At 34.7% G+C, this 20,540-nt stretch overlaps 2 protein-coding genes across 6 annotated transcripts in view; one reads left to right on the top strand and one right to left on the bottom strand.

Moving 5' to 3' along the window:
- The window catches only part of LOC106086529 (GTP cyclohydrolase 1), a 59,485-nt gene that overhangs the window by 34,139 nt on the left and 4,806 nt on the right, over positions 1-20,540 (bottom strand). Inside the window, exons 1-2 of one of the 4 annotated variants that reach the window (XM_013251241.2) lie at positions 13,744-13,842; positions 12,513-12,713 (exon numbers count right to left, since the gene is read on the bottom strand). In XM_013251241.2, coding sequence (XP_013106695.1) covers positions 12,513-12,708 — 196 coding nt within the window. In that variant the 5' untranslated portion in view covers positions 12,709-12,713; positions 13,744-13,842. Of the gene's footprint in view, positions 1-12,512; positions 12,714-13,470; positions 13,508-13,743; positions 13,843-20,540 lie in introns of those variants that run through there. The other 3 variants (XM_013251242.2, XM_013251235.2, XM_013251243.2) reach the window with 3 other exon arrangements.
- Positions 18,837-20,483, top strand: LOC106086525 (uncharacterized). Of its 2 annotated transcripts, XM_059368517.1 has the most exons (3): positions 18,837-19,528; positions 19,640-19,872; positions 19,941-20,483. In XM_059368517.1, the coding sequence occupies exons 1-3, from the start codon at positions 18,865-18,867 to the stop codon at positions 20,472-20,474; spliced, it is 1,431 nt and encodes a 476-aa protein (XP_059224500.1). In that variant the 5' UTR covers positions 18,837-18,864; the 3' UTR covers positions 20,475-20,483. The 2 variants fall into 2 exon arrangements, with proteins under 2 accessions (XP_059224500.1, XP_059224499.1); XM_059368516.1 differs by having other exon boundaries at positions 18,837-19,872.

The raw sequence follows: 20,540 nt of genomic DNA, 5'->3' as shown, positions 1-20,540 counted from the left end.
CTCTCGAAATTTTAGCCACTTTTCAGTCACAGAATAAAAACCAACCCTAAGTGGCGATTTTGTTATGGGTCGCGATATTTCGTGTGTCATGATTAGCGTTGAGAGTCGTGAATCACACTTACGCATGAACAATTTTAATTCAGTCACGTTAACGCTCGATCACGTGATTAGATTTGAATCTCACCCACAAATCGCGTGACTCACGCGTAATTTACTTGTTGCAAGACCACTCACGTGCACACATCTAGTTCTCTCATATTAATGAGTGCAGTCCGATTAAAGTTTTAAGCTCCATGAAATAGGGCCTCCTTTTGTATGCCGAATCCAAACGGCATGCCACATAGCGACACCACATGGCAGGATACCTCACAAATATAGCCAGCATTTGTAAAGGGATAACCACCGCTGAAAATTAATCTGGGATAACCACCGCTGAAAATTAATCTGATGTTCACGCCGGGAACCCAGGATTTTGGGCGTCATAGGCGGACATGCGAACCTATGCGCCACAGTGGCCACCATCTGGCATTTACCAGCCATTACTATTCTTCGTCTTATTTCAAAATTGATATCTCTCGTTTCATTGGGATACCAACAACCTTGTTTTATCCCATTGACTGCCAGACACACATTGGCTGCTCTCGATGACTGGCCCATAATATCGATGTCCTCGGAAAAGGCGACCAACAGGAGTTCTTTTGCGAATAGTGTATCATGCCTATTCATACATGCATCTAGAGTAATCTTCTTAAGCACGATATTAAATAGATCACTCGATATGCTGTTTACTTGTCTGAAACGTGCTGAGGTATTAAACGTTTCTGTGAGGTTTCTTCCTATTTTAGTTGAGCTAACTTCCTTTAGAAGGGTGAAAATCTGGAGTAAGGTGGAATTACCAGGGGTTCAATTCTTTGTTGTTGTTGTAGTAGCTACATATTTTTGGATGTAACGATCCTCTTTAAGCTCCTATAGGTGAGCAAGCTCGCCGTGGAAGTGTGATAACCATTGGTTGTAGGGAGCATTCTACTATTCGCAACCTGTAAACCGCGGCTCTAAGCAACCACTATAAATCTGCACTTTCACCCGAAAAAAAAATAATGGAAAACTATTTTTCATATGATAATATTTTTGAATATATTTATATATCAAGGTTATACTGAATAAGAATCATCTACTCTTTGAAATAATGAAAATCATCTTTCGTTTCTCATTGTTCCTTTCATATGAAAACATGTTGATAGCTTTTTTGTGATTTCATAGAAAGATTATCGAGCTTCAGGTCTACAGCCACATTGGCGAGCAAGCTCGCCGTGGAAGTGTGATAACCATTGGTTGTAAGGAACATTCTACTATTCGCAACCTGTAGACCGCGGCTCGGCCGGGCCGAACTTTAAATACCCACCACCTCTAGTAAATATGTAAACCAACTTTCGTCATAATCCGGTGAAAAATCCATTATTTATGCACCCATAGCAACTGTATCGAAATATGATCCGATTTGGACCAAATTCGGCACGGACATTGAGTGGTCTAATAAATACAAGTCACTGTTTAATTTTGGTCTTTTTGGCAGCTATACCCAAATATAGACCGATCTGAATCAAATAGGACACGGATTTCAAAAACCTAACATAAGTCACTGTGTCAAATTTCAGCGAAATCTGAAAATAAATACGCCTTTTATGGAGCCTAGACTTTAAATCGAGAGATCGGTCTATATGACAGCTATATCCAAATCTGGAGCGATCTGTGCCGTCTTAAAAAAGGATATCAAGGAGTCCTACACAACTCACTGTGTCAAATTTCAGCGAAATCGGACAATAAATATGCCTTTTATGGGGTCAAGACCTTAAATCGAGAGATTGGTCTAAATGAACGATCTGAGCCAAATTGTAGAAGGATACCGAGTGGCCTTACATAACTCACTGTCTCGTATTTCACCAAAATCGGATAATAAATGTGGCTCTTATGGGCCTAAGATCTTAAATCGGCAGATTGGTCTATATGGGGGCTATATCAAGGTAGAGTCCGATATAGCCCATCTTCGAACTTAACCTGCCTATGGGCAAAGAAAGAACCTGTGCAAAGTTGCAGCTCAATATCTTCATTTTTAAAGACTGCAGCGTGATTGCAACAGACAGACGGACGGACATGGCTAGATCGTCTTAGATTTTTACGACGATCAAGAATATATATACTTTATAGGGTCAGAAATAGATATTTCGATGTGTTGCAAACGAAATGACAAAATAAATATATTCAAATCATTCGGTGGTGGGTATAAAAAACTTTGCATTTTGTGTTTTCATAGAAAGAGTTTTGAGCCTCAGATCTACAGCCCCATTGATAAGGCCCAATTAATAAAAAAAAAACGTGCCAGCGGTAGTCATCACGCATTTAATGAGTGTCAAATTTCTACGCAATGAAATAAACAATATTTTCACACATTTTGTCATCATTTTTCATGTACACCTCATGAAATGCTTTGAATGCTTACTTCTGGCTGTTTATATTGTAATATTTTATAAAAGGATATGCTGCAATTCCTTTATTCAAATCATAAATGAAAAATAAACCGTTAGTCCCTTTTCAATTTGTTCGCACAAATAAAGAGGTCATTATAAAAACATGCCTAATGTGATTATTAATTAAATCATTTCGAATTTAAAGTTAAGAATTGATTATGACCTTCGTTAGCTGGCATATTCAAGCTTGGCGTTGTAAGATTGCCTTGGCTTCTCACCACGAGCGCTTTGGGGTTTGCTTTTCGAACATAAAAAAGCTAATGGTACTTAAACAGAAAGGCATGGCAATGTAATAAGCACTCGCACTCATTCACCTATGCATGCAGATTGAAATGTCGAGATTATCGCCGAACAATAAATGCTTTGGCCGAAATTTCGGGCATTAACAGTTAACGTGGAAATGATTGATACCAAACAAAAGGTTCAACTATGCATTGAAAATGTCAATGTCAATAGCAAAACGAAATCGTATTACGCTGAAAAATAAAAACTGCACTAAGCTATTCAGAGTAAAGTATGTTCGCGAAACTTAAATATTTTATTATGATGATCCTATTGCTCAAGTTTACTTAAAAAAAAAATAAGGAAAATAATTTTTAAGTATTAAGGTACTCAGACAAAAATGCACACCTAAATTTGACCAATTAAAAATGGTATTGACTTATAAATAAAACTTTCCAAATCATGTGTTAATTGCTTCAATAATTTTTTACATATAAATACGATTTTCTTTTTTATCACGCCAAGTGATTGGTAGACAAGTCATACGTTGACCATATTTTTAATTGTACGAATTAATTTGTTATTTAATAGTATAAATATGTAATGTAAAAAGAAGTGAGAATGAGTCAAATATATGTCTCGCTTCTATCATACACAGACACAAAGTTCGTGGCTAGACAAAAAAATTTCAAGAAAAATAGAAAGTGCAGTTCTTTTTATGTCTCCATTAAAAAATTATTTATTTATTCAAATAGTTATTTTACTTCAAACTCAAGGTCGTTGTTTTTTATTTAAATTTTCCTTTGTTTTCCAATATTGGGTGGGCATTTTCAAAAAAATCTTACATAAAACAAATGTATACCTATTATATTAAGGTATAATTTATTTAATTATAATGTTAAAGTAAAAAAAAATATTGTCAAAAACGTTATGGCAAAATTTTGAAAAGCGGAAAAAATAGAATGTGAACATATAGAATGGATAAATACCAAACGAAATTGTAGAATGCCTTCGTGTATAAATATTATCAATATTATCGCATTTTAATACGTAAGAGATAACATTGACTTGAAAAACGGCGCTGAGGACGGAAAAGAATATATGAGGATCTAGGTTTGGTGTCATTGTACGCAAAATTCTAATTAGCTATTTGTTACGATCAATTTTAAATATGTATGTAAATTAATTTGTTTATAATACTCTGTTTTTTTTATTCATGTGAAACATGCCAATTATTCACCTTAATTAAAACAGCAAAAAAAGTTGCTTAAAAGAAAGGGCAACTTTCAAATAATTTATTAATGGGTTTAACAAACCATTTTAAATGGATTTTTGAGCTTATCATAAATCCCCAAATTCCCCAAAAGTACTGCAAGTAGCGAAAACGTATTGAGAAGTGGGTGTGCACGTAAACTTTTTTGTTTGTTTTTTTTTCTAGTTTTTCTCGCTTTCACTGATATTAGGGTGTAAATAAGATTGACATCTGAACTTGTTCTATACGTATTGACTGGATGCATATGAAATTCAATAAAGTAGAAAGAGTCATATGAAGAAACTAAACACAAAGAGCAAGCATTTGGTTGTATATATGTTGTGTACGTAAATTTATTTTACTGACAATATGTGTGTATATACATATATGGGTGTACAGTGAAAAAAAAAATAAAAATTAGGTTTAACTAAGCAATTTGTACATTAAATTAAAAAAAATTGCTGAAATCCGTCCTATAAAGAAACTGTAGAATGCCTCTTTGTGTTTAGTTTCTTCATATGACTCTTTCTACTTTATTGAATTTTCAACTTATTTGAATAGCTGAAAAAATTTATCTTTTTGCCGCATTATATGCTAAGGTTTGATTCTTCAATCAAAAGTTACAAATCAAAAATTGTGAAAAATGCTAATTTTGGCTTATTAAAAAAAAGATAATTTCATTGCTTCGACTCTATAAAGAAAATTTTTCCTAAAGCTTTCAATTTAGCGTATTATACCCAATCCCATTCCCATTCCCACATTCCATACCATGTTATATATTAACCTGAATTCCACTGAAACTTTTTGGTGGCTATCCACATAAGCTGAACATTTTTAAATCGATTACAACTAAGATACCAGCCTGTGCAAAAATTAAAAAAAGAAATTGTTCGACGAATTTCTTGGACACTATAAAGATATCCCGCACACAACAGCATATTTTTGTAGGGTTTTGTGCACTTTCCAGTAAATAAAAAATTTTGAAAATCGGACCATCAGTGCGCTTCTGGTAGTCCGAACAAAATTTTGTAGGGCCGAAATGACCAACATTGAAAGCCCACCAATCGGCCCCGGGCCTTCTAGGACCCTGAAATTTTGCACCTACTCAGGAAAACACCACAGCTATAACCATATAACATATTTCGCGAAGATATCTTTATACGTCCAATAATAAGTTTAAATATACTGTTTGTACAAAATTTAAACTCTGACAAAGTACATCTTTAAAATCAAACTTAAATGTTCTAGTGAATAAAAATGTTTCCATTCAACCAAATGCTCCACGATTATTTCCTGAAAATAAAATCCTAACATTTTGTATATAAACTGACAAACATTTGTATGAAAAAACAAGTTACTCTCTATTGTATTTAAGTAACAAAACGTCTCTTCTGGAAAAAACACCAAGGTCGTAATGTAAACTGACTGCTTATTGCATTCCACTCTGGCTTCGAACTGGTGTTACTATTAGCAAATTTGTAAAACTTTTCAATGATAACATTTTTGCCGATATTGCATCATGAGTAATTCGCAGATTTTAGTTTTCACAATTCAATCGCAACCATTGCATAATTCAATTGGATATCGTGTGAATGTCTGAATGTGCCCTTCTCCTATTCACCTCACCACAATCGGTTTCAAATAGCACAATTACCAATTATTTTAATAACAATGTTAGTTTCATAATGTGCAATTGTTACTAATTGGTGGAACGAAACTCGAGGTGATTTGTCACCAACGAACATGCCGCCCATGTACAAAGGGATTTTAGTACAAACATGTTGTTACCACGCCATTTATATACTTCATTTCCCCCAGCTACCCAAATACCCCTTGAAACATTCGGAGAAACCGAAATTTGATGGTATGACTCTGCGGGGCAATTGACAGATGTCCACAAAATAGGGGCTGTGAACGATCCAGCTTATTTGGGCCACTCTGAACTTGAAAACGTCAATCGCTGAGAGATTAAATGTGAGTAAAAATTTCTGCACAGGCAGTGAGGACACCATGAAAGAGGTAAGTATGGCAATTTGTTGAAGAATCTCCCGAATTAGCGGATACGATCTGGGACCGAATTACGACATACATATGTGCGTAATCGAGTAAGCTTTCGTATCGAAAGAAATTGCATATAAATTTAATCACTTTTATATTCATTTTGAAGAAAATTTTTTAAAATTATCATCACATGGCTTAAATACTCGTTCACATATGCGATAATTAAGCCACGGTTGGTTCAACAGGTGGATATTGGAGGCATACGTGTTTACCCCTTTCAACAACAAACTTAATTGTCAAAGTGACTGGGATTGCAGACTGCAGATACTTTATTCAAAGATCTCAGTCCTTATATTGTAGCGATAACTGGTCATGTCAGCATACATTTGATTCTTACATGTAACGGATTTCACTGTTTTTCAGCGTCAAACTGAAGTCCAAACCAGTATTTCTGATATAAATAATGACTAGAACTTTGTATATTGTTGGGATGTCAAATACACATTACGTTTCAATCCTACCAAAGCCAAGCTAATCATCATACACAAAAGAAGTATTACATTCTCTAACCACCATGAAGAAAAAATTGGAAACTCGATTACAAGTCATGTTCGAGTTGCTACTCACGTGGATTTACCATTCAACTCTCACTTTAAAAGGGAGGTGGGAGGTAGTTAAGAGACAAAGTCGAAACTGCCTACCGCCAGAGAAAAGATTCATTCTTTATTATACCCTCCACCATAAGATGGGGGGTATACTAATATCGGCATTCTGTTTGTAACTGCTCGAAATATTCGCCTGAGACCCCATAAAGTATATATATTCTTGATCGTCGCGACATTTTATATCGATCTAGCCATGTCCGTCCGTCCGTCCGTCCGTCTGTCTGTCGAAAGCACGCTAACTTCCGAAGGAGTAAAGCTAGCCGCTTGAAATTTTGCACAAATACTTCTTATTAGTGTAGGTCGGTTGGTATTGTAAATGGGCAATATCGGTCCATGTTTTGATATAGCTGCCATATAAACCGATCTTGGGTCTTGATTTCTTGAGCCTCTAGAGTGCGCAATTCTTATCCGATTGGAATGAAATTTTGCACCACGTGTTTTGTTATGACATCCAACAACTGTGCAAAGTATAGTTCAAATCGGTCCATAACCTGCTATAGCTGCCATATAAACCGATCTTGGGTCTTGACTTCTTGAGCCTCTAGCGTGCGCAATTCTTATCCGATCAGAATGAAATTTTGCACGACGTGTTTTGTTATGATATCCAACAACTGTGCCAAGTATGGTTCAAATCGATCCATAACCTGATATAGCTGCCATATAAACCGATCTTGGGTCTTGACTTCTTGAGCCTCTAGAAGGCGCAATTCTTATCTGATTGGAATGGAATTTCGCACGACGTGTTTTGTTATGATACCCAACAACTGTGCCAAGTATGGTTTAAATCGGTTTATAACCTGATATAGCTGCCATATAAACCGATCTTGGGTCTTGACTTCTTGAGCCTCTAGAGGGCACAATTCTTATCCGATTTGAATGAGTTTTTGCACGAAGTATTTCGTCATAATATCCAACAACTGTGCCTTGTATGGTTGAAATCGGTCCATAACCTGATATAGCTGTCATATAAACAGATCTGGGGATTTGACTTCTTGAGCTTCTAGAGGGCGCAATTCCTATCCGATTTGGCTGAAATTTTGCATGACGTATTTTATTTTTACTTTCAACAACTGTGTCAAATAAGGTTCAAATCGGTTCATAACCTGATATAGCTGCCATATAAACCGATCTGGGATCTTGACTTCTTGACCCCTAGAGGTCGCAATTATTATCCGATATGCCTGAAATTTTGTACGATGGATCCTCTCATGACCATCAACAAACGTGTTTATTATGTTCTGAATCGGTATATAGCCCGATACAGGTCCCATATAAATCGTTCTCTCTATTTTACTTCGTGAGCCCCAATGGGCGCAATTCTTATACGAATTGGCTGAAATATTACACAGGTCTCCAACATATAATTTAATTGTGGTCCAAACCGGACTATATCTTGATATCGCTCTAATAGCAGAGCAATTCTTTTCTTATATCCTTTTTAGCTTAGAAGAGATGCCGGGAAAACAACTCGACAAATGCGATCCATGGTGGAGGGTATATAAGATTCGGCCCGGCCGAACTTAGCACGCTTTTACTTGTTTTTAAACTAGTAAAATTTTTAAAGGTCCTTCGAACTGACCAACGACTCTGGTTGCTGTGGATGGTCTCATATTCAGTCATGCCGCATAAGGACTAGAAAATTAATGTGATCCTTCGAGCAGACTATAAACGCAACTCAAAAATGCTACTAGCTGAAATTATACCTATAACCGTCTTTGCGTGAAGATTTGAGAGGAAAAGACATAGAATATTCCAACTTCCTGTAAAGACAAATTTCAAATGATCCTGCAAATATGACGAATTTTAAATTGTCCTAGCCACAAAATTGCCTGAATTTCAAAACATCGCTTCAAAAGGAAACCAAGTGAGTGAATTTTCCGCCCATTTTCACAAAAATTAGATAATATTATGTGGTTCTTTAAGCATACTAAAATCTTGCATAATTACTCAAATTTTTTTTCGAAAAGTATGTGTATGTGATTTGATATTGGAGCTTAAATCATTACTGCTGCCATCAGAGAAAAGAATCGATTCCTATTACCATATGTAAATCTAGCTTTTTCCAGAGAAGCAAATCTTTGAATTTAAAATTGTATTCATTTCTTTCCATTATAAATAATGATAAAATATAAAAATGCACCGCAGTTGAATATTATATCAAATATGTGCAAAAAATGTGATTCCATCCACTATCCGGTCCCAGCATCCAGATAATCGAGGTCCGAGAGTAGGTATATAACGGCAACTGCAATGATTTCACAACCTCTAGCTATCGATGCCCACTACGAAGCACATGACTATTTCGGAATACACTCACCTTAAGCTTAATCTCCAATTTTTTTATGCAAATTACTAAGAAACACTTGTTTTTTCAGAAAATCACCGTTCATATATAAACAAAAGATCGTCACAAATACTCAAATCTTAATTAAAGAAAAAACGAAAATGTAATTTGCCTCCGATAGCGTCACACAAAATCTCAATTAATCTGACCAAACACGTGTTGTGCTTTCCACCATTTCAAACTAAAACATGTAAGGACGGGCTAAAGTCACGCAGAGCCGACCTTTCGATACCCTACACCACATGGGGCAATTATTCCAAGTCGTCGAAATGAAAAAAAAAAAATTCTTTTAAACTCCATACAAATTGTGGGAGTCATAGAGGAAATCACTGTGCCTAGTTTTTAGAAAATAGGTTGATAAATGCGCTTGCAAAGGCCCTAAAAGTGTAAATCGGGGGATACATATAAAGGGTGATTTTTTTGAGGTTAGGATTTTCATGCATTAGTATTTGACAGATCACGTGGGATTTCAGACATGGTGTCAAAGAGAAAGATGCTCAGTATGCTTTGACATTTCATCATGAATAGACTTACTAACGAGCAACGCTTGCAAATCATTGAATTTTATTACCAAAATCAGTGTTCGGTTCGAAATGTGTTCAAATTTTGACAAATTTTGTTCAACGATGAGGCTCATTTCTGGTTGAATGGCTACGTAAATAAGCAAAATTGCCGCATTTGGAGTGAAGAGCAACCAGAAGCCGTTCAAGAACTGCCCATGCATCCCGAAAAATGCACTGTTTGGTGTGGTTTGTACGCTGGTGGAATCATTGGACCGTATTTTTTCAAAGATGCTGTTGGACGCAACGTTACGGTGAATGAACACATTTCGAACCGAACACTGATTTTGGTAATAAAATTCAATGATTTGCAAGCGTTGCTCGTTAGTAAGTCTATTCATGATGAAATGTCAAAGCATCTTTCTCTTTGACACCATGTCTGAAATCCCACGTGATCTGTCAAATACTAATGCATGAAAATCCTAACCTCAAAAAAATCACCCTTTATATAGGAGCTGTATCTAAATCTGAACCAATTGATATGAAATTCACGAATGATCGGAAAAGTCGTAAGAGAAAACCTCTTGCCAAATTTCGTGAGGATCGGTTTACAAATCACTAAATTATTGCAATTAGTCAAATCGGACGAAAGTTTATATGAGAGCTATACCTTAATCTGAACCGATTTCTATGCAATTCACTAGTGATCTTAAAAAACATAGGAAAAACTTTCGTACCAAATTTGGTGATGATCAGTTAACAAGTCTACAAATAATTGCAGAATTATTAAAATATTAAAATCGGATGAAAATGTATATGGGAGTTATATCTAAATCTGATACGATTTCGCCCAAGTCACGCAGAGCCGACCTTTTGATACCCTACACCATATGGGGCATGCACGCCAAGTCGTCCAAATTAAAAAAAAATCGATTAAACTCCGTACAAATTTTGGGAGTCATAGAGGAAATCACTGTGCCTAGTTTTTAGAAAATTGGTTGATAAATGCGCTTGCAAAGGCCCCAAAAGAGTAAATTGGGGGATACACATATATAGGAGCTGTATCTAAATCTGAACCGATTGATATGGAATTCACCAGTGATCCGAAGAGTCGTAAGCGAAAACCTCTTGCCAAATTTCGCGAGGATCGGTTTACACATCACTAAATTATTGCAGTATTAGTCCAAATCGGACGAAAGTTTATATGAGAGCTATATCTAAATTTGAACCGATTTCTATGCAATTCACTAGTGATCTCAAAAAAACATAAGAGAAACTTTCGTGCCAAATTTGGTGAGGATCTGTTAACAAATCTACAAATAATTGCAGAATTATTAAAATATTAAAATCGGATGAAAATATATGTGAGAGTTATACCAAAATTTGTACACATTGTAAAAGTTATTAAAGGAATACTTTGTGCAAAATTTTGAGAAAATCTATCAAGAAATACGCTCACAAACGTGAAAATCGGGTGATACATATATATGGGAGCTATATCTTGATCTGAACCGATGTCCATAAAATGCAACAGCGAGTCCTAAGAGACCTTCGTGCCAAATTGCGTGAGAATCAGCCATCAAATGACCACTTTATTGCAATATTGGTCCAAATCGGGATATATGGGAGCTATATCCAAATCTGAACCGATTTTTTCCAATTTCAATAGGCTTCGTCTATAGGCCAAAAAGATGTGCCAAATTTGAAAACGATCGGATGAAAATAGGGCCCTGTACTTTGTACACAATTTAACATGGACAGACGGGCACAGCTAAATCGAATCAGGAAGTAATATTGAGTCGATCGGTATACTTATCAATGGGTCTATTTCTCTTCCTTCCGGGTGTTACAAAGAAATGCAATAAGTTATAATACCCTATACCACAGTAGTGGTGTAGGATATAAATATAACGAAAATCACAAGATAAATGAGCAATGGACTCTTACAGCTGTATTCACAAAATATTATGAAGGCTTCATAAATACTATAAGCACTTGCACCAAAAACCGTATTCACGATATTTCTAACGATACGTAGACAAATACATTTTCTTTAGCTTTATTAGTGAACACACATTTTGTAAAAATAAAAAAAAAAAAACTGAATACTTTTAGTGCGTACGACAGACAACCGAATAATTTGGCGTGGACGTCTATATATATTTTCAACCATGGCCATAAAAGTCTTGCATAGTCAAAAGCAAAAATAAACATTTTTTTATTTGTTGTCTCCCATTTTTTTCTACGGTGTGGTCAGCTGATTGAAAATCTATTGCAATACGTTGGAATCATTAAAAACTCATTTGATTAGTTGAAGGTGTTACACATTTCAATAGTAGATGTTCTCGTTTTACGCTGGGTATTTTATTTTTTAATTTATTTATTTACAGTAAATACAGTTTACAATAATAAAAGGTCTTCGGCTAACGCTGGTTATAATTCATTACAATTTAAGCTGTTCCAATGGCTACTTGTGCAAAATTGTGATTTTGTAATAAAATAGCCGATGACTAAACTTTAGTAATGCAAACTAAATAAAACAAACCCAATATCGGACCCCGCACCAATTCATAAAAATAAAGAATATTTGTTTAAAACTACATGCTTATTATATCCCAGTTGCTTGTGACAAGAACAAATGCATTTGTGTTTAGTGAATTACAGTTTTTTTAATAATTGTTCAACAAATAAGTTTGATAATATCTGAAACCGATTGTCACAATACCGAAGCAATAATTTTTTTTCAGCACCAGCAATAAAATGGCTTAGGATTGCCAAAGGCAATATAAAGAATCGCACTTTAGTTATTCAGCTGCTATTGTAGGTTTTTTTTAACACGAAATGCTAATGTGGATTTAATGTACAAATCGCTCAATGACTATTGTGAACTTTAATGCTCCATTAATAAATTTTTGTAAACACGGCCGTTAAAGTACATTATTTTGTGTACACCAAATAATGTTTTATTTTGAGTACCCCAGAAACTAAATAACGATAACTTACCAAATTGACAAGTTTTGCACAAATTTTTAAAGTGAATGCCGCCTTGTTTCGTTGTTGTTAGATGTATAGTATCCTTGTTATTGTTTAGCGAAATCAGCTGATCTTGGTGGGGAATGCTGTTCTCTTGCGTGTCATCGTAAACTGCATTGGCATACGAGGCATCTGTTGCATTAATCACTTCGTTCATTTGCTTCATTATTCCTGTATGTTAAAACAAAAGTTCTTATCGAATATCTTACAGCTAAAAATTTCGCTTATATATTCCTTCTTAAATTGTGACATCATTCTTTATGAATTATTTAATATTTTCAAAAAAAAAAACTTTTCAGAATAATATCGAATTTGTATCTAAAAATTTACTTTTGGCAATTATCATTTAAAGTATCCAAATTTCTAATGCACGTTTAAATGATATAATAATCCTAGTATGTATATGAACTTATGTGGTTTAGTAAAGTTAAAAATATAAATTTCATCTACGTATGTACATACTGTCAGCTTAAATGCAAGACAACATAACCCACAAAAATTAAACTTTTTAAATGTCTTAACAATATTAACAATAGAGTTTTCAGGGACTTTTTAGATATGTAAAAGGCTAGAGATTAACAATATGCTTAATTCCTTTTTTGTTGTTGAAAAATTATTTTTTGAGTGTTACAATGGTTTCATGTTTCCTTGCTTCGATGTCCTGCATTTAAGGTGACGATATATTGCATTACAAAAAAAAGCGCGTCGTTGACAGTGCGATGCATACTTTGAAGAATAAAATCTATACTTCTTAAACGACCTCGAATTTAATTTTATACAAATTACTTTTACTTGCAAATAAATATCTAGTTAGTGTTATTCTTGCTCCGTTAATTTTTTAAGCGTAGCCAATCAAATAATATGAAATTCCTATTATAGACTAATTTATAATTTAAATTATTATAAGGACAAGTTATTTATTTTGTACCCGTTTCAATCGAATTCAACATATTTCGCAGTGACTTCATATGGAAAGCAATAAAACAAGAAAGACTTTTGAAAAGAGAGCAAAAGCACGCTCAATTCATTCGCGAGAGTCTATTTCTCTTGACCGACAGTCTCTTATATACAGTTGCAACTTCTCGGTTCTCTACGGAAACAGTTGAACACACTGGTCATTCATTTTAAGCAACTAGTACCCCTCTGGGAGCTCACACTTATTTAATAAATTCAATTACATTATTATTACAATGTTACATACTTGAACAAATGAAATTAACGGAAGGTTATTACTTATTTTAGCTTTGCTTCTTCCCTTTGCCGCAACTAACCGACGACTAAACTATTCTCGTTAATTTGCCAACCTTTTATTTTGATTTGTTATAATTGAAGCCCAAATCACACTCAATAAAACTGAAAGTTCTTTCTCGCAAAGAAGAACAAAAACATTGGTAGCGCTGGCTCTGCGTAATAAAACCACCCTTTCAATTTACTCGCAAAGCTCTCTCGTAAGTTCTCCCTTGTTCCCCTCATAAAGAATAAATTATAAACTGATTGTTTCATATCATGTTTAACACGAATCAACCACTTCCGTTTGAATTAAAAGCAAAAGTTCTCAGAGATTTTTTTTTCCACAAAATATAAAGTAATTACCATTGAAAATGCCTTTCACACCTTAAAAATTTGTACGCTGTACATCTGGGTTTTCAGAAGATGTTAGATGTTAGAGATGATTGATAAAGGCCGCGTCAATTTTCAACTGTGATATATGTCAACAGAGGTCATATTTGTCCTAGTTTATCTTCACAAACTTGTTTTTTTATTCACCTCAGAAGAAGAACGGATGACTTAACCTTTTAGGTGACACACGATCAATATGACGTATGATTGTTCGGAATCATATACTATATATTACGTATACACTATAAATTCGATTGATTTAACCCATAGCCGAAGCAACTTATGTGTTTGAAAACAGAAAAAAGGTTTAAGTTTCGGGTAATGACGTTGTGGTGACTTCTGGACACGTTAGTTAAAATTCACTGTCAAAACATTTCTTAACCTACAGCTAGTATAGTTTCTCCATTCTTTTCAATTTTGTGAAATAAACCACGTAGGACTACGAGCTCACTTATGCGTATTCTACTAGATCTCAATTTGACCGATTAAACATGGTATGGACTTCTAAAAAGCTTTTTAAACAAAGTGTTAATTGCTTTAATTATTTTTGACATTGAAATCTGAAAAATATAGACCTAAATTTGACCGATTAAACATGGTGTGGACTTCTAAAAAGCTTTTTAAACAAGGCGATAATTGCTTTAAATTTTTTTGCAGTCAAATCCTTTTTTTTTGTTTCATGGTAAGTGATTGGTAAAGAAGGCATACGTTGAACATATAAAAATATTAATTGTATGAATTAAATTGTTATTTAATAATACAAATTGTGAGTACCTATTTCTGTGATCTGTTGTGTCCTCTTTCACACATATGTAATGCGAACAAGTGCGAATGAACCAAATATATGTCTAGTGGCATGGCTAGACAAAAAATATCAAGAAAAAAAGAATGTGGTTTTTATTTATCTCTGAATAAAATAAAAATGATTAAATAATGAAATAATAAGTTATTAAAATAGTGAAAAATAGAAAAAAATTCGGATGTGAACAAATGAAATAGATACATTTCAAACGAAAAAATTTGAGGATATGGAAGAAGGTAGAGGTGGTATTTATAAATATTATTTTATTGTAATATGTTATTATCCCTATAGAGACTATAATGGCATGGAAAACGACGCTGATGACGAAAGATATTCTTTCATGTGGATCTAAATTTCGTAGTATTGTGCGCAAAATGCTATGATTGGCATTTATTCACTTTAATGTGTTTAGAAATTATTTTGTTTTTTATACTTTTTTAAAGGAAATGCAATTTTTTTTCTTTCTTTTAGAAAATATAAATTAAAAAGTTGACATTTTAAAGCAATATATTACGAGTTTTATCCGAAATTCAATAAAATAAAAAGTTTTTTTAATTATATCAATATTTCCTTTTATAAAATTGGTAAAAATGTTATTTGAGAGAAGCGGCAACTTTCAAATAAATTGGTCTATTTATTTAATAACCGCTTTAGTTGAACTTTTGAGATTGTTATAAATCCAAATTACAAAATTGTTAATCAATAATATAAATTCGTTTATAGGTCCGATTTTATCGAAATTTTTAATTGAATGTACAAACTTCTTTATTTAACCATTTTTTTATTTTTTCTGTGTAGAAGCATGCCTTTCAAATGAAACGTTAGGTATAAGTGGTTAACTTTTTCTTATAGCGCAGTAAGAAATAAATCAAATCTAACAGCCAATATCGCTTCAAAAAGACATCATGGTAGCCAGCCCAATGCATATGCACACCACAATTAGCCTTGACTTCTTAAAGGGGTCTTTGTTGTTTTGCTTTTCTATGTGAATTATAAGCAAAACAAGATTAACGTCTTCTCTGAAGATGGCAAAATCCGCATCGTTTTGTTGCCGGGCCATAACGGAGTAAGGGAAAATGAAAGGGCAGACGATTTGGCGGTGAAGGCCAGAGGACTGCCGTCAATAAACTTGGTAAACCCGACGCGTCCGAGTTAAGGGATTGGGCGACGAATGCGCATGCAACATTGTGGAACAGCGAAACGGTCGGTAGGACGGCAAAAATCCTATGGGGCTTCCAGATCGTGAGAAGACGAGGCTATTACTGAAAGGAAGCAAGAAGGAGGTCGGTATAGCTATTGGTATCATAACGGGACACATAGGGCTACGAGCTAACTTATGTAAAATCGGTGCGGCAAGTGATAACATGAGTAAGGCATGCGGGGAAGATGATGAGACGTTGGAGCATTTCTTCTGTCATTGCCTGGCTTTCGCGTCCAACAGATACCGGTACTTAGTTGGAGACACAATATCGGACATGAAACAATTTAAGGGAGTGGTATTGAAAACAATTAAGGATTTTGTAAGTAGCACGGAATTCCTAACTTAAAACGTTCTGTTTGGAGCGCACAACAAGCCGATTACTAGCTTAGCTGTTGTCCATAGTGGCATGGGCGGATTAATATCTGCACCCTCTTTTCAACCTAAAATAACCTAAGCTAGTCACACGATCCTAAAAATTTAATATTTTGAAAGCTGGGAGTTTTTTATTGTGTTTTCTATGTTTTATACTTTTTCTCAAATGAATAAAGACAAACGAACCACTGAAACCAATAAAACAAACATAAATGATGCCGGCAATAGTTACTATATAGCCACTATAATAATTTTTTCGCCATTTCCCTTCCTCACTATAAAAAAACGTCGGCAAAACGCTGGAAGAAAATAAGCGAAAAAATAGTACTCTCTCTATAGTGAGGAAAATGGCAAAAAGATATCTTAGTGGCAACGCTAAAACTATTGTCGGCATCATTTTTGTTTGTTTTATTGGTTTCAATGGTTCATTTATTCCTTTTGTTATTTTACTTATTTTTATTAAAAAACGTATTTGGTATGAAAATAAAAAACTTCCGACAGCAGAATATAATATCTGCCCTTACATTCCAATATACGACTTACGAATACTTTCTACGTATTTCTTATCGACTATTTCTTTGAAAAAATGCCAAATAAGATCCCAAGACGATAAGCGAAGCGTATATGTTATAAGTACAATAGAAATCCAAACAAAATTCAAAGTAGAAATGGAATTAATTGTGGTGGAGCATGCGATGCTTCTACAGCAAACACTGTCTGCTGATATTAAATAAACAATTTTCAACTTTTGAGTGAAACTATGCATAAGTTTGAACTTCGAAAAAAAACAATTGAAGCATTCAGTATATATTAATATGATGTTTGCCAATTTAAAACATAAATATTTTGCTTATAAGCATAAATATGATTTTAATAGCCATTTTGCTATTTTGGACAAAATGCACGCTACTTGCCCCTTTCATTAAAAGATGAGTTACAATATACATATTTTAATAATTTAGTACAATTTTAAGCAATTTTCTTTTTTTTATATCCTGAAAATAGCACAAAACGTTTGCTGTTTTAGCAAAAAAATACTACTATTCCATTTTGTAGATAATTTTTTTGACAGTGGTGTCGATGGCTTTATTAGAAATGTTTTTGTAGCACCTTCCCATACAATTAAGCCCGCAGTGCACTGTGGCGAATAGGTTAGCATGATGTCTGCCTATGACACAGAATCAGAACCAGAAACTTCTCTGCATGAAGGAAAAAGGAAACCTTGTTTTGGGATGCAACTAAAAAAAAACATTTCTAAATATTCTTGAAATCCGTGGCTCATAGGGTAAGATGTCCGCCTGTGACATAGAATGCTTGGGTAGAAGGGTGGTAAGAAATAAAGAAAAATGTTCAGTGTTGGTTATCCTCTCGCTAATACTGGAATGTTGGTTAAAAAATATATTTGTAGGAATACTATGGGCTACTACATTCAACTCCAATACGAGTTTATTTTCAAAGGCTGTAAAATCCACATTTCTGCGCTAAATTAAAGAAAAACTAAGTCAAAAAAAATACTTTAGACATTGAAAGTCAGGTCATATTGGGTTAAGGTACAATTTGATTGGACAGCACTGATCGATATGAGAATAGAGGCCCACGCAATAGGATGCAAGAATTATTTTTTTTAATTTACAGTTTATTTTGACTAAGTTTATAACCATGTTATAACTAAGATTATTTCTTTGTAACACCCAAAAGGATGACACTTGATAAATGTATGTGTTATAAGTCCAAATACAAACCTTATTGAAGTTTAAAAATTTTTTTACATTTTTTAAAGAAGTTCCCTTACAATTTAAAAAATAAGTTAAATTTTTAAAATAGTTCCCTTACCATATTCTGACTTGTTGGGTGTTTTTGTTTTCCTAAATTCCCGTCCCTTCAGTTACAAACAAACACTCGTAAGAATGCATCTTTCATTCGAAGTCGTTAAAATGTTGCGAGTTGTTACTAGCATTAGACCTCTCAATATCGATTCCCACACCTAAATACTAGCTCGAAGCCTCAAATTCAACACTCAAAAAGTTATTAAAAAAAGAGAAAAATGTCAGTTAATTGAGGAGAGATCAAATAGCACTAATAGAGTCAGGTGCCAAAGAACAGAAATTTGATGTCATGGGGCGAATAAAAGTGGGAGCTCGAAAGGAAATCATAAAAATTACCGGTGTGAATCAGGAACAACTTTGATAACTACATTTAAAGGAAGTTTCTGAGGTAGGTAACTAGGGCCACCCCTAAAAAGTAAAAAAAAACCTACCTAAGCAGTCCTTGTGTCATTTTCAAATTTATATGTAAATATTCAAGTTTATATTTTATATACGTAAGAGATGAATATGAACCAAAATTCTGATGAGTTGGATCGAAATTGGCAAAATTCTGCGCAAGGGCAAACAGGGTCAATGAAGAAAGATGCAAAGCGAAAATTATTTATCAGAGACTTTTTGCGCAATAAGGATGTGGCGCCATGGTTTCGAGGAACGTCGATTTTTCACTTGCAAGGATCCAATAAACTTTTCAACGCTATTCATGATGACATCGAACAGAGAACAACGCATCGAGTAAAGTATTGTTTGCACATGATAGGTTTGGAGCCCATGGTTTCGTCCAAGGATCTTAAATGCCTGCTACAGCTTAGTCGTGGCAATGACTTGGCCTTCCTTTGGTTTCTAATGGAGATGTGCTACAAGAATCCTAACCAAAGCAAATACAATCTTAATGAACAGCTTATATGTTCGGCTATTTGTCACTTGGATATGATCACCACATTGCGAGAACTGGACAAAATTGTACCCAAGGTTTGCGGTGGCAAAACTGTGTCGAACCCAATCCCACAGCAACCATTGGTTGGCGATGACAAAACTGTGTCGAAGCCATTCCCAAAGCAGCCTCAGTTGTTTTCTAGGAATTCGCGGTCGAAATATGAGTTAAAGAATGGTGCCACGGTTTGCAAATTACCATACTTTGAGAAAATGAAAAGACCCCAACGTCGTGGTAAGTCTATGACCATCGATGTTCCGAATTTAAAAGTTCAATTTAATACGTATTCGGCTTACGTCGACCCCATTCACATCGTCCATAATGAATGTAATCGCTGGTATGCAGAACATGACTTTAATGCCGGACGAAGGGTTGCATACGCTGTTATTCGGAATGCTATCGCCAGTATATTTGATGACTTGGGAGCGGCGAAACTAGAACCAGGGACTCTAAGAATGTTGTGCTCATATCACAAGAACCTGAAGCAGATTGAAGAACGTTATATTCGGCAGTTTAAAATTAAAACTCGGGAAAGATGCCTAAAGAGGTCCTTCGACAATGCCGCCGCTATCGCAAAGGTAAATTCCACATATTTTACAATGCGTCCATGTCTTTATGTAAGTATGTGATATTTATGTATTTTCAGCAACGGGGTTGTCGAATCAATGATTACCTTCAATGCGAGATAGACAAACAGTTGTGTTCATTTCGGAGCCAAACTGCAAAGATCAGAAAGGAATTTACACTATCTACTATTGTTAATAATTGTGACCAAGTGGCTTTATCTGCCGGTGAAGACGGTAACAGCGGCAATGTTCTAATGGGCGCCGCAATGACAGAGCCATGTGGAGATCTAGGGTGCGATGAATGTAACATGTTAATCCAAGACGTCCAACTTTCAAAAACAGTATTTGAAAATCTAAAGCATTCGCCTATAAATGATACACACGTTAATCTTTTAATGAGTGGAAAATCGACTTCGCAAATGTCAATCTTTACGGCAAAACATTTACACGTCGCCGACATTACTGGACCCTCCCAATCATTTTTCAATGCATCTTCAAATAATAAACCCTACCAGTTTGACTACAGAAAAATATTCCATTGCAAGCAGAAGGATAACGCTTTCCTCAAGGAAGAAACAGCCAGAAACTTAGAATGGCCTTCATTGAAGCATTAGATATGGACATTTCGTACCTTAATGAGCTTCAAAATGCCGCATCGAATTTGATCATTGTATCAAAAA

The sequence above is a fragment of the Stomoxys calcitrans genome, chromosome 5 (genome assembly GCF_963082655.1).
Source record: "Stomoxys calcitrans chromosome 5, idStoCalc2.1, whole genome shotgun sequence".
NCBI lineage: Eukaryota > Metazoa > Arthropoda > Insecta > Diptera > Muscidae > Stomoxys > Stomoxys calcitrans.
This window is presented reverse-complemented; position numbering and strand designations above follow the sequence as displayed.

What these genes read in the sequence shown, in the direction of transcription:
- LOC106086525 (XM_059368516.1), top strand. Translation starts at nt 18,865, where the DNA reads ATGAATATGAACCAAAATTCTGATGAGTTGGATCGAAATTGGCAAAAT. An exon ending in ATGCCGCCGCTATCGCAAAG is followed by an intron (nt 19,873 to 19,940) that starts GTAAATTCCACA and finishes ATGTATTTTCAG; the next exon opens with CAACGGGGTTGTCGAATCAA.